An 11,319-nucleotide genomic window follows, 5' to 3' on the forward strand; every position below is an offset into this window, starting at 1 on the left:
GGCATCAGAGATTCATATGGCTTTGCACCAGACTTGTTGCATTTGAATTAGTACTCTTTTGTGTTAACTGTTAACTATCTTATGTCCTTTGTTGCTTTTGAATTACTGAATTAGTACTCTTTTGCTTTTGAATTACTGAATTAGTACTCTTTCTGTACTTAGTTTTTTTTTTGATGTCTTGTGATCAAATCCGCGGTTAATCCGCAACCGGCCCGCAAAATCCGCTGATCCGCAGAGGGCAAATCCGCGGGTGATTGGGCCGGTCACGGTTTGAATTTCCAAATCCGTAACTTTAACGGTTTGGTTGCGGGTGACCCCTAATCCGCAACCGTCCGTCCGTTGCTCACCCCTAGTAATACTCCATACTTGGTTTCATTAATACAAAAAGTTATACTTATACTGGTTGGGCCAGTCAGGCTGTAGTGTGAAAAGTCCATCAAGATACATACCGTGCCGCCCGACTTCTTTTCCTCGTCCTTAATAAAGTTAGGGTTTCTCAGATTAGGGTTTCTCTTTTCTTTTATTCGTCTTGCATTTGTAATTTACAAGTCTTACAGCAACTGCCTACTACTAAGAGCGCATAGCCGATAAAAGTTCCATCACATCTACTTCCTTGAGCGGCTAAAGATGGTGAGAATCAGTGTGTTAAATGATGCTTTAAAGAGTATGTACAATGCCGAGAAGCGAGGAAAGAGGCAAGTCATGATTAGACCTTCTTCCAAAGTCATCATCAAGTTCCTCATGGTTATGCAGAAACATGGTTCGTTCTGCTCTTTCTCTGTTTTGTTTTTCTTAAATCATATTGATAGATGGCAGTCTTTTGATCAGTTTGAAATAAAATTTGAAAATCTTTTTCCATCTTATTGGCTACAGGTTATATTGGAGAATTTGAGTACGTTGATGATCATAGATCTGGCAAGATTGTGGTTGAATTGAATGGCCGTTTGAACAAATGTGGGGTTATTAGTCCTCGTTTTGATGTTGGTGTTAAGGAAATTGAGCCTTGGACTGCTAGGTTGCTCCCTTCTAGACAGGTCAGTTTGAGAAAAGTTCAATTATCCCATGTTATTGCTGCATATCCTTTTAGGTTATATTCAATCTTACCACAAGGTTCTAAGTTGTCACAGTAATGTACTTTTGAGACGGATTGGCTGATGTTTACTAATGCAGCTAGTTTTTTCTGGCATGGATTCTTTTAGAGCTCCTAACCATATGTATAGAGTTTGAGTAGCAAAATTTATTGAACACCATGGTCAAGGAATCTCTGCTTAGCTTCTGCGTAGTTCTTGGAAGGGATTATAAAGGTAGTGTTATAGCTGATCATATGATGATTCAAGGAAAAACCATAATGTGATTCTGATTTTGACTTGAAATTGGAGAAAAATCCCTCCCCAGACTGTGCTTGCATTTTTAATTGCACACGGCTCTCTTTATGCATACATCTAAGACTTAGTTCCTGAGACAAGGATTCTAATTCTATGCAGGTTAATTGCTATTGCTAATTAAGGTGATTCAACTACAACTATGCATTTCAGAATTGAAATTAACAAAACATTTTTTTCGTCTTTTTGGGATCAGTTAAGACTGTAATTCTATGCACTTGTGCATATTACAGATTCATTGTCGCTGATACTATTTAGACCTGTCCAGTTGGAGTCTATATTTTGGCCGGTTTTAGAAGTTCAGCTATCTTTTGTTGGTCTTGTAGGACTTCTAGAGTTCCTATTCACATGCCGAAGTCTCTTCGTTAAATATCTATTGTTTTGAGCCCCACTTTTTTTTTAATCTTGAAGTTGCATATGTGTTCATCCATATGTAAGGTATGTCTTAGCGTCTGCGTAGTTTTCTGTAGGCGGTGCTAGAGATTACAGATATTGAATTCTAGCTGATAGTACGATGTTCCAAGGATCAATGTGATTGAGATTTTGACTTTGGTTGTAACTTTTTGCAGTTTGGATATATTGTGCTAACAACATCTGCTGGAATTATGGACCATGAGGAGGCCAGGAGAAAGAATGTTGGTGGTAAAGTGCTCGGTTTCTTTTATTGAAATGCCTGTGCAGGTGCCTTGGTAGATCGAGTTTTGTTCGCAGAAAATTGAATATTGTCAGTTCTGTTTGAGGATGAGGGGATCCACAAGGAAAAACTAAAAGCATCATTTTAATGTTATCTAGTTTTGAATTAGTATTTTTGAAGTTGTTGAAATATTCTGATGTTATACACCAGTGTGCTACTCAGTGGAATTTTATCAATTCCATACTTTGTTCTTATCATTTGCTATCTTTGGGCGGAGTCTTGTCACATTTCTCATGTCTTGCATGAGATTAAGGGAAGGAGTTCTCTGTAACTCTGACATGCATTTTGAGGTATACTTGGATAGAAGCCGCCTCAGTTGTGGAAAATCTCCTAAATTTGCAGAAGGAAGCTGCTGTATGAACAAAGAACCTCCGTAGAATTACAGTTCCATTTCATTCTGATGATGTGCATTACTTTATCAATTAATGAAATCATGGGAGAGGTAGTTGAACATTAATTCGTAAGTCAGTAGAGACAGTAGTAAGTGTATTGTAGGACAGTAGTAGGTGTATTGTAGGTGAAGCGACTGTAGGTTTAGTTTGACAGTCTATTTCAGCAAACAACGCCTGCTGCTAAATGGACCATCAGCAATTCATAATCAGTATGTTTATTATGGGGATGGTCCAAATCTTGGACATGAGGTGGCACAAATCTTGATGGTTGAGAGGGGAATGATTCTAGCATCGGGATTAGAAGTGGGATGAAGAGGGGAATGATTAAAGGTACAGATTTATTGTCCCGTATCTAGACAATAACAGTTGTCCCAAGTGCAGAGTTTCCGTTTATTATGACTGTTGTTGTCTGGCAGTGCATTTCTAAAAATGTTTGGGACTTCTTTTCCTTTAGCTCTATGTCTCGTCTTTACTTCAGTACTTTGTGGGAAGAAGTGTAGCTTCACCTAAAATCTGTTTTCTTCTTTGCACGAGTGCGACTGTTTTTCCATATGTAGCTCCTATCCCATCTTATGGTGTCCTCCTCCCGTAGTTCCAGTGTCCAAACCTACATGGCTTGCTGGTTCTCCAGTCCACTATATGCAGAACTTCAGATACAAGTTGTGTGGTTGGGGACGTCATGGACATTCTTCTAGCAAAAACGGCATTTATGGACATTCATGTTATCTTTATGTTGAATCTAGAACCGCAGAAGTCAGGTTTGATTTGAAGGTGTTGGACAAGATGAGGCTTTCGGTTCAAGTCAATTCTTGAATCTTGACTTCACAGGCAACTCTAGAAACCTTCTTTCACCTTATTTGAAGGGTTTGATATATCAGGCAAACCTAACTTGACCTAATCTGTTCTGGTCAAGCCAAACCAAGGGATTGATTAATTTCTGTATCCCTCCTTAGAGCGTCCACAGTGGTGCGAGCATAACTAAAGACCAAAGACTAAAAAAAAAGATCAAATTTGGGTTTAGTCCGTCCTATGGCGTAGCGGGTGACGAGTAAATTTGGTCGCGCGTTGATATAAAGTCCGCTTCATCGTCCAGCGTAGATAAAGATTACGCCTGGCATGGAGCGTTGATAAAGATAACGCCTGGTATGGGGCGTTGATAAAGATAACGCCTGTATGGGGCGTGAACAATAGCAACGCCTGGTGTGTGGGACGGAGATTATACGTTCGCCCGGGTTCAAAAATAAAAAAAATAAAAGAAATGGGGCGTTGATAAAGACAACGCCCCAAGCAAAGTTTTCAAAACTTTGTGAAGGTGGGATCATGACTATATCAACGCCTCAAGAGAGGCGTTAACATTATGTACGCCCCATTCAGGCGGACATTATACCAACACCCCATCCAGGCGGACATTATACCAACGCCCTGCATCAGGCGTTAACTTTACGAACGCGCGGCTACAGGCGGACATTATACCAACGCCCGTCGGGTAGGCGGAAATTATATAAACGCCCGACTATATTTGGATTTGGTCTTAATCCCCTACCAAATTTGGTCCGAGTTTTACTCTTTGATCAAATTTTGATCGATGGTCCGTCCCACTACGTCAGCCCACTCGACACCAAATTTAGGTTTAGTCGTCCACTGCAGTTGCTCTTATCCTCTCAATAGGATCTGAAACATAATTAAAAAAATCCTGAAAATTATTGATGCAGAATATTACAAGAATTAAGTACTAGTATTTAAAACACGATTCAAGTGGGGTGTAATAATTCTCTAAAATTAATCTTAAAATCATACTAGTAATTTAGTTGACTATTGCACATGTGGCCTTTCAAATTCCATTCAAGTCCGTTTTTTCTTTCACTTTCTCAATGACCTGTAATTTGTTTATTTTCCTGCACTTCTACTTTATGTAAATTTTACTCTGTCTCTAGTCTCCAACCACTATTTATTTCCGCATTTACATCACAAGTTTCTCCTCCTATATATACATAGATTCTCCACTCATTAGCTCTACATATTCAAATTTCAAAGCCTCTTTCCGTCTCTCTCTTTCTTTTCTTTCATTTCATTTCATTCAGCAATCATGAAGACTTTTGCAGCCTGCTTTCTGATCATCTTCGTCTCCGGCATCGGCATGGTCGTATCCGATCCCGATATGCTCCAAGATATTTGTGTTGCTGATCGCGCCTCAGGTAAATTCATAGTCATTTACTTCTTCATTTCGCTTCTTGTTCGTTGATCCATTAAATATATAAGTAATTTGAAGTTAATCGATTCGGGTTGTTGATTTAACAGCGGTTAAGGTGAATGGGTTTGCCTGCAAAGCAGCTTCAAATGTGACAGCAGAAGATTTCTTCTTCACCGGTTTATCTAAACCAGGTGTAGTCAACAACTCAGTTGGTTCACTAGTAACAGGTGCTAATGTTGCTCAGATAGCCGGTCTTAACACCCTCGGAGTCTCCATGGCACGTATCGATTACGTTGCCGGTGGACTTAACCCACCACACACACATCCACGAGCCACCGAGATCGTGTTCGTCTTGGAAGGATCACTTGATGTTGGATTCATCACTACTGCTAATGTTCTCATCTCAAAGACAATCATGAAAGGTGAGGTGTTTGTGTTTCCTAAAGGTTTGGTTCATTTCCAGAAGAACAATGGTGAGAAACCTGCTTCTGTGATTGCGGCTTTCAATAGCCAGCTCCCTGGTACTCAATCACTTGCTATGACTCTTTTCGGCGCAACCCCACCTGTCCCTGATAATGTGTTGACTAAGGCATTCCAAATTGGTACCAAAGAAGTTCAGAAGATCAAGACCAAATTCGCACCCAAGAAGTAAGCATTAAGCCGCTACAATTGAATTCATCCGGTTACTTGCAGTCTTTTACAATTTGGTTGAAACTGTTTGAAGTGCAGTATGTTGTATTTGCAATTGCATCGACTATAATTTTTTTGTAGACAATAAATTGGTGTTTTACTGAGAACTCAATAATTGATTGGAATATCTGAATATAATCAATCAAGTCTTGTCTAATTTCTACTCCAGTTGATGATTGTATTGGGGAATGACCGGAAAGTGGTTCAACCACATGAACAGCTTAGAGTCGGTCAACAGTGAAACTGAAAGATTAGTAGCTACACGGCACAAAAGTTGTGAATTGAGTAGTTCAAAGCGGAAAGTTACGGGATAAAATATTCTTAGTAGGGAGAAAAATATTACTACTTAAACTTGAACACATTGATAACAATGTGTTAAATGGAAAAGGAGGGTGTTAGTTGAGAGAGGAGAGTAATGATTCAGAATGAATGAGTTATAATTGCATGAGGTTACACCAACCAAAGTAGCGATGCAATTTTTTGCTTTACAAAGAAACTAGTCATGACTAGTACTGCTGCTTTTGCAGAAGTGGGGAAATTATTGAAAATTCCCAATTTGATTTGATTAATTTGTTAAGAAATCTTAACATGAAAGACTATTTTTGTATTGGGTTCACAAACGCTGATTTAGGGGAGCCTAAACAAGTGGGCATTTACGCTCTACAGAATCTTGCCTTACTCAAAAGTTTGTAACATGGCATTTTTCTTGAACCAATCAATTTTGACAGTGGAGCTAAAACAAGTAAAGACACATCCCTCCCACCTAGTATGTGCTAGCTTTGATTTTTTAATGAATATTCTAATACTAACCCAATTTGAGCTTATAAGTTGACTCTGTATGCGGCATTATTACATCCATTTTATTAAGCTTGGGCACAAATGGACTTGACATGTTTCATGCTTCTTTTATTTTTCTTTTGTCTCTCCAAACCAAAAACACTCCTATATATATGGAGATTTCATCCATGCATATATCTCACATTCAATCTCAAACTAGCTATGAATTCTATAACCTGCTTTCTCATCATTTTCGTCTTTGCCACCAGTATGGTTGCCTCCGATCCTGACATGCTCCAGGATATCTGTGTTGCTGATCCCTCTTCAGGTTATTATGTTCACATTATCTTGTTCAGTCATTACCAGTGTTTTTTCGTTCCTATGTTTGCCCGGCCAGGCCGTGTTGTTTCATATATAACTTTCTTTCTTTTGACTAATTATGACCTTGTTGTTAAATGCACAGCTGCTAAGATGAATGGGTTCGCTTGCCAAGATTATGCTTCAAATGCAACAGCACAAGATTTCTTCTTCACTGGCATATGTCAACCAGGCAACATCACCAATGCTTTTGGTTCACTGGTAACAGGTGCTAATGTAGAAAACATACCAGGCCTTAACACCCTTGGTGTTTCTCTCTCCCGTATCGACTACTTAGCCGGCGGACTGAACCCACCTCACACCCATCCAAGAGCCACTGAGATTGTATTCGTATTACAAGGGTCGCTCGATGTTGGATTCATTACCACCAGTAATACATTCATTTCTAAGACCATAATGAAAGGTGAGGTCTTTGTGTTCCCAAAAGGAACAGTTCATTTCCAGAAGAACAATGGTGATGAACCTGCTTCATTTATTGCCGCTTTCAATAGCCAGCTCCCTGGTACTCAGTCTATTGCTATGACTCTTTTCGGTGCCAAGCCAGCTGTTCCAGATAATGTCTTGGCTCAGGCATTCCAAATTGATACCACGGAAGTTCAGACAATCAAATCAAAATTCGCACCCAAGATGTAATAATGCGTGATGATTGAATGCTGGATCAATCTGAATCCCCTTATAATGGAACTTTTGGTGGGCAATATTTATCTGAATTCTCACAGTTTTTTCTCTTCTGGCTGCTGTTCGAAACTTGTGAAGTACTATTATAAGTATAGCAATATCAAATAAGAAACTTGTCATTTCACATTCATTATTAATTTTTTTTTTTTTTGAAGCATGCTTTCATTATTAGTCAGTCTTAAAAGCAAAAACAGCCTTTTGCAGCCTTTCGACTCAGGCTAGTGCGGCATTTCATTATTAAAGTCATGAGTAAGTCATAAGATCAAGCCAAAAGAAGGAAACAACTAGGAAGAAGGTAGGTAGGACATGTCCCTCCTTTAACCAGTGGCAGACTGGCAGTATATGCCGGCTTTGAATAGTTAATTCTCATACTATTCCTCCTACCCCAAATAAAAGCTATGAATATGAGAATGGAAAAGTCTTTTGTTCTCAGTTTCACCACGGGTTCATCTGTCCACGATTCTGTCAGTTTCAAGCTTCTTTGATTTTTATTCTCTTTTTCTGTCCACTCTTCCTCCATTTCTATCACAAGCTTCCGAAAACATTTCTTCTATATATTAGAGATTTTCATCCATCCTATATCCCACATTCAAATCTCAGCAAATTTTCTCCTTTTTTCATTCAGTAATTAAATATGAAGACTTTAACAACCTGCCTTCTTATCATTTTCTTCTTCGGCACCGGCATGGTTGCCTCCGATCCCGACATGCTCCAAGACATCTGTGTGGCTGATCTCTCTTCAGGTAACTAGCTACATTAATTCAATTTTGCTCATTCTTTGGTACTTCAAAATTTTGTTTGACTAACTATGGTCTTGTTAACTTACCAGCTGTTAAGATGAATGGGTTCGCCTGCAAAGCAGCTGCAAATATAACAGCACAAGATTTCTTCTTCACTGGTTTATCTAAACCAGGTAATGTCACCAATGCTGTTGGTTCAGTGGTAACACCTGCTAATGTCGAAAAGATACCAGGTCTTAACACCCTTGGTGTTTCTATGGCCCGTGCGGATTACTTACCCGGAGGACTTAATCCGCCACATGTTCATCCACGAGCTACTGAGATTGTGTTTGTCTTGGAAGGATCAATCGATGTTGGATTTATTACTACTAGTAATGTGCTCATCTCTTATTCCCTCAAGAAAGGTGAGGTCTTTGTGTTCCCAAAAGGTTTAGTTCATTTCCAGAAGAACAACGGTGATAAGCCTGCTTCGGCTCTGGCTGCTTTCAATAGCCAATTCCCTGGTACTCAGTCTATGGCTATGGCTCTTTTCGGTGCAAAACCAGCTGTTTCTGATAATGTGTTGGCTCAGGCATTCCAGATTGATGCCACCGAAGTTCAGACAATCAAATCAAAATTTGCACCCAAGTAGTGGTAACATATTACGATTGAATTGGTTTCTTCGTCGGATTGGATCAAACTGTATTCCTTATAAATAAACTTGTTGCAGATGGCAATATGTATGTATCAAAATTATGCAGACTGTTTTTTTTTTCCCGCTTTTGATTGGTTTTTGCGAAACATGTAAACAATAATAATGAGAAGCTCACCAATTCACAATATTTTTAGCCTCTCCAGCCATTTTTCAGAGAGTCCATCTTTGGATATTTCGATTCTCACACGACTTGCCCAAACAAACAAGGATCAGTACTTTATTTTCCAAGAAACAAGCAAATGCTAAAAGAAATAGCATTTCTCAAGTTGCAATTAGACCGACACATAGATACATTTACACAAACAAACTAATTATGTACTCAACCATCAAGAGATTGCTAAAACTACGAATCCTTTTGTTCTTGTTGCACGGCAGGCTCGAGGACAGCAGATAATGGATTCACCATGGGAGGACCTTTTTCTCTACGCTCAAGCTCATTGAGCTGGAATGTCATAAGCTTATCCCAATTTCCACCCTCAAACAATACTCCAGCTTTACCGTCAGTAATTCGTTGTATGATCCCAGTATACATATAAAATGGGTTCTTAGGATTCTTCACAATTGCTATCATACCAGGCATCAAAAGTGGCAATTGTGGTGGTTTAATCTTTGCCGATGAACTTGTTTGAATTGCTCCTCCTGATGAAGTAGGCCTTGTTTTTTTAGGTGGTGGTGGGTTTTTCTCAATGAAACTTCTTAATCCTTTCTCACCACCTGGGAATCCACCAGTTAGACCTAGTAGCTCCTTGTCGAAAGCGTCATCTGGAACGTCTAACGATACGGATGCTGTCTCATCAGTAGAAGATGCAGTAGTAGTTGAAGGTGTAAGATTTTCTTCATCTTCTTGTTCTTTGGGAGGAGTAGTTTCAGAGACTACTTCAGTAGGAGTTGTGTTCATCTTCTTAAGTTGTTCTTGCAGTGATTTTTCTCCATTCAAGAGACCTCTACCACCCATGATTTCAAATAGGTTGAATTTGGAGATGGGCTTTATATTAAAAGTTTTGGAGGCAATGGTTTGGAGTGATCTTGGAGATGAGGAGATCAGGTTGTAAAGGTGTTGGGTTTCTCCAAGATAGGACGATTTCTGTAGTAGAGAAGGAGTTTTACAGCTTGGTAGACTCATGAAGGAAGATGAAGAAGAAGCCATTGGTTCACTGCTGCTTACAGAGAGAGAGGGAGGGAGATTTAATGTGTGTTTCTCAATTGTTTTTTCTCAGCCACAAATGAAGTTCTGTTGTGAAATCTTTTTGATATAATCGAAAGATAATTGGATGGTTTGGATATCTATCCCATTGGCTTGGATACACCTAGTACGATAAGCATCAATTGCCACTTTCAAGCATCATGCCACTGGGTCCGTAATATGCTGCTACTATTAGCTCACTGCTAAAATCCATCGATTTGGTGCCACCGCATCTACTCCATCTATACGGCGGATGCTAGATTTCCATCAACGTCCAGCCCATCACCCACAAATTTTAGTAGGAAAATACTAAGAATAATAAATTAGAGTTCATTTGGTCCAGTCGACTGAGTCAACTATCTGTTTGGTCCATTTTCAAAAAAACTAATTTTGTTTGGTTCTGCAAATTATTGTTTGGTCTTAGGGTTTTGTCCACCCACACAAAATATACATTTTTCGTTACTAAAATACCCATTCACTACCGTATATAACCAGAAAGAACATGATCAGTTTCAGATTTATTTCTCTCTCATACTCCGACTGCTGTCGATTTTTTATGCCGCTGCAGATCAATTTTTCTAGGATTACGAAGATTGAATTTGTTTTTATACGAAGATTGATTCGATTTATAGCAGATTAACTTGGTTACGAAGACTAATTTGATTTACAGAGCTAATTTTTTCATTTTTTACGGAGTTGATTTGGTTTTCAAAGACTGATTTGGAATTACGGAGCTGATTTACGAAGATTTGATATTCGAAGATTGATTGAGATCATATGAAGATTCGATCATGATTAGGAAGACTGATTCGATTTGTACAAAGCCGAATATATTTTTGTTACAAAGATTTTGATTTGATTTGATTTGCAGAGTTTAATTTGAAGTAATTTTCGGAATTCTTCTTGTCTCTGGTGAGTTTTCATACTAATTCTTTTTCTGATTGTATTTTTATTTGAAGTAATTTTGTAGATCTGTTATATTTCTTTTCTTACCAGGAGTTCATCAGGTTTAGTGAACTAACGAAACCTAATGTGTTTTTACGAATCATGTTTACATTTATGCATTGTAGATAAGTTTTTGTTGTTTAGTTTGTTTTTATATTTTAAGAGCAATGTGAATGAATAAAGTTTTTCTGTTAAGGCTTCATTAGTTGGAATGAACTCTTTCTTTGTTGAAGAAGAAGTATTGTTGCTGCTTGTTTATCTGTTAGAATGAAGTTATTTTGTTAAGAAGATATTAGAGCATAGCTCGGTTGAACTCACCAAGCGTTGGTATGTTAAGTTTGGTTGTCTTATTTTAGTGTGTCAAAACTCATCTAAAGTCGCTTGATTATATACTAGAGTCTGTTAGAGCACTGCTCGGTCGAACTCGCAAGTGTTACTATCTCAAGATTGTTGTCAAGTTTAGTTGCCAAAACTATAAGTCTTGATTTCTAATCTCCTTATAGCTAAGTCTCGGACTAGGATAGAAAGTGTAGCTGATCTCAAAGACTCCATGACGATCATCATACAAAGACGAA

The 11,319-nt window shown here is 38.6% G+C and overlaps 5 protein-coding genes across 5 annotated transcripts; 4 read left to right on the forward strand and 1 right to left on the reverse strand.

The window, feature by feature from the left end:
* Positions 1–496: 496 nt before the first annotated feature.
* LOC113347088 (40S ribosomal protein S15a) lies at positions 497–2,280 on the forward strand. The gene is made up of 3 exons (XM_026590677.1): positions 497–760; positions 874–1,034; positions 1,952–2,280. The coding sequence occupies exons 1-3, from the start codon at positions 628–630 to the stop codon at positions 2,048–2,050; spliced, it is 393 nt and encodes a 130-aa protein (XP_026446462.1). The 5' UTR covers positions 497–627; the 3' UTR covers positions 2,051–2,280.
* Positions 2,281–4,451: 2,171 nt separating this feature from the next.
* LOC113347091 (rhicadhesin receptor-like) lies at positions 4,452–5,506 on the forward strand. Its single transcript, XM_026590680.1, has 2 exons — positions 4,452–4,663; positions 4,767–5,506. The coding sequence occupies exons 1-2, from the start codon at positions 4,555–4,557 to the stop codon at positions 5,309–5,311; spliced, it is 654 nt and encodes a 217-aa protein (XP_026446465.1). The 5' UTR covers positions 4,452–4,554; the 3' UTR covers positions 5,312–5,506.
* Positions 5,507–6,240: 734 nt separating this feature from the next.
* On the forward strand, positions 6,241–7,312 carry LOC113347090 (rhicadhesin receptor-like). The gene is made up of 2 exons (XM_026590679.1): positions 6,241–6,454; positions 6,590–7,312. The coding sequence occupies exons 1-2, from the start codon at positions 6,247–6,249 to the stop codon at positions 7,135–7,137; spliced, it is 756 nt and encodes a 251-aa protein (XP_026446464.1). The 5' UTR covers positions 6,241–6,246; the 3' UTR covers positions 7,138–7,312.
* Positions 7,313–7,523: 211 nt separating this feature from the next.
* On the forward strand, positions 7,524–8,743 carry LOC113347092 (germin-like protein subfamily 2 member 1). The gene is made up of 2 exons (XM_026590681.1): positions 7,524–7,925; positions 8,012–8,743. The coding sequence occupies exons 1-2, from the start codon at positions 7,817–7,819 to the stop codon at positions 8,551–8,553; spliced, it is 651 nt and encodes a 216-aa protein (XP_026446466.1). The 5' UTR covers positions 7,524–7,816; the 3' UTR covers positions 8,554–8,743.
* Positions 8,744–8,806: 63 nt separating this feature from the next.
* LOC113347089 (NAD(P)H-quinone oxidoreductase subunit S, chloroplastic-like) lies at positions 8,807–9,851 on the reverse strand. The gene has a single exon (XM_026590678.1). The coding sequence runs from the start codon at positions 9,761–9,763 to the stop codon at positions 8,960–8,962; it is 804 nt and encodes a 267-aa protein (XP_026446463.1). The 5' UTR covers positions 9,764–9,851; the 3' UTR covers positions 8,807–8,959.
* Between the last annotated feature and the right edge of the window lie 1,468 nt (positions 9,852–11,319).

This window comes from Papaver somniferum, chromosome 2, assembly GCF_003573695.1.
Source record: "Papaver somniferum cultivar HN1 chromosome 2, ASM357369v1, whole genome shotgun sequence".
Classification (NCBI taxonomy): domain Eukaryota; kingdom Viridiplantae; phylum Streptophyta; class Magnoliopsida; order Ranunculales; family Papaveraceae; genus Papaver; species Papaver somniferum.

Excerpts from the sequence above, each read along its gene's own strand:
- LOC113347088 (XM_026590677.1), top strand. The coding sequence starts at position 628 with ATGGTGAGAATCAGTGTGTTAAATGATGCTTTAAAGAGTATGTACAAT. Across the intron at positions 761-873 it reads CATGGTTATGCAGAAACATG|GTTATATTGGAGAATTTGAG; the intron begins GTTCGTTCTGCT and ends TATTGGCTACAG. Across the intron at positions 1,035-1,951 it reads GGTTGCTCCCTTCTAGACAG|TTTGGATATATTGTGCTAAC; the intron begins GTCAGTTTGAGA and ends AACTTTTTGCAG.
- LOC113347091 (XM_026590680.1), top strand. The coding sequence starts at position 4,555 with ATGAAGACTTTTGCAGCCTGCTTTCTGATCATCTTCGTCTCCGGCATC. Across the intron at positions 4,664-4,766 it reads TGTTGCTGATCGCGCCTCAG|CGGTTAAGGTGAATGGGTTT; the intron begins GTAAATTCATAG and ends TTGATTTAACAG.
- LOC113347089 (XM_026590678.1), bottom strand. The coding sequence starts at position 9,763 with ATGGCTTCTTCTTCATCTTCCTTCATGAGTCTACCAAGCTGTAAAACT.
- LOC113347090 (XM_026590679.1), top strand. The coding sequence starts at position 6,247 with ATGCTTCTTTTATTTTTCTTTTGTCTCTCCAAACCAAAAACACTCCTA. Across the intron at positions 6,455-6,589 it reads TGTTGCTGATCCCTCTTCAG|CTGCTAAGATGAATGGGTTC; the intron begins GTTATTATGTTC and ends TTAAATGCACAG.
- LOC113347092 (XM_026590681.1), top strand. The coding sequence starts at position 7,817 with ATGAAGACTTTAACAACCTGCCTTCTTATCATTTTCTTCTTCGGCACC. Across the intron at positions 7,926-8,011 it reads TGTGGCTGATCTCTCTTCAG|CTGTTAAGATGAATGGGTTC; the intron begins GTAACTAGCTAC and ends TTAACTTACCAG.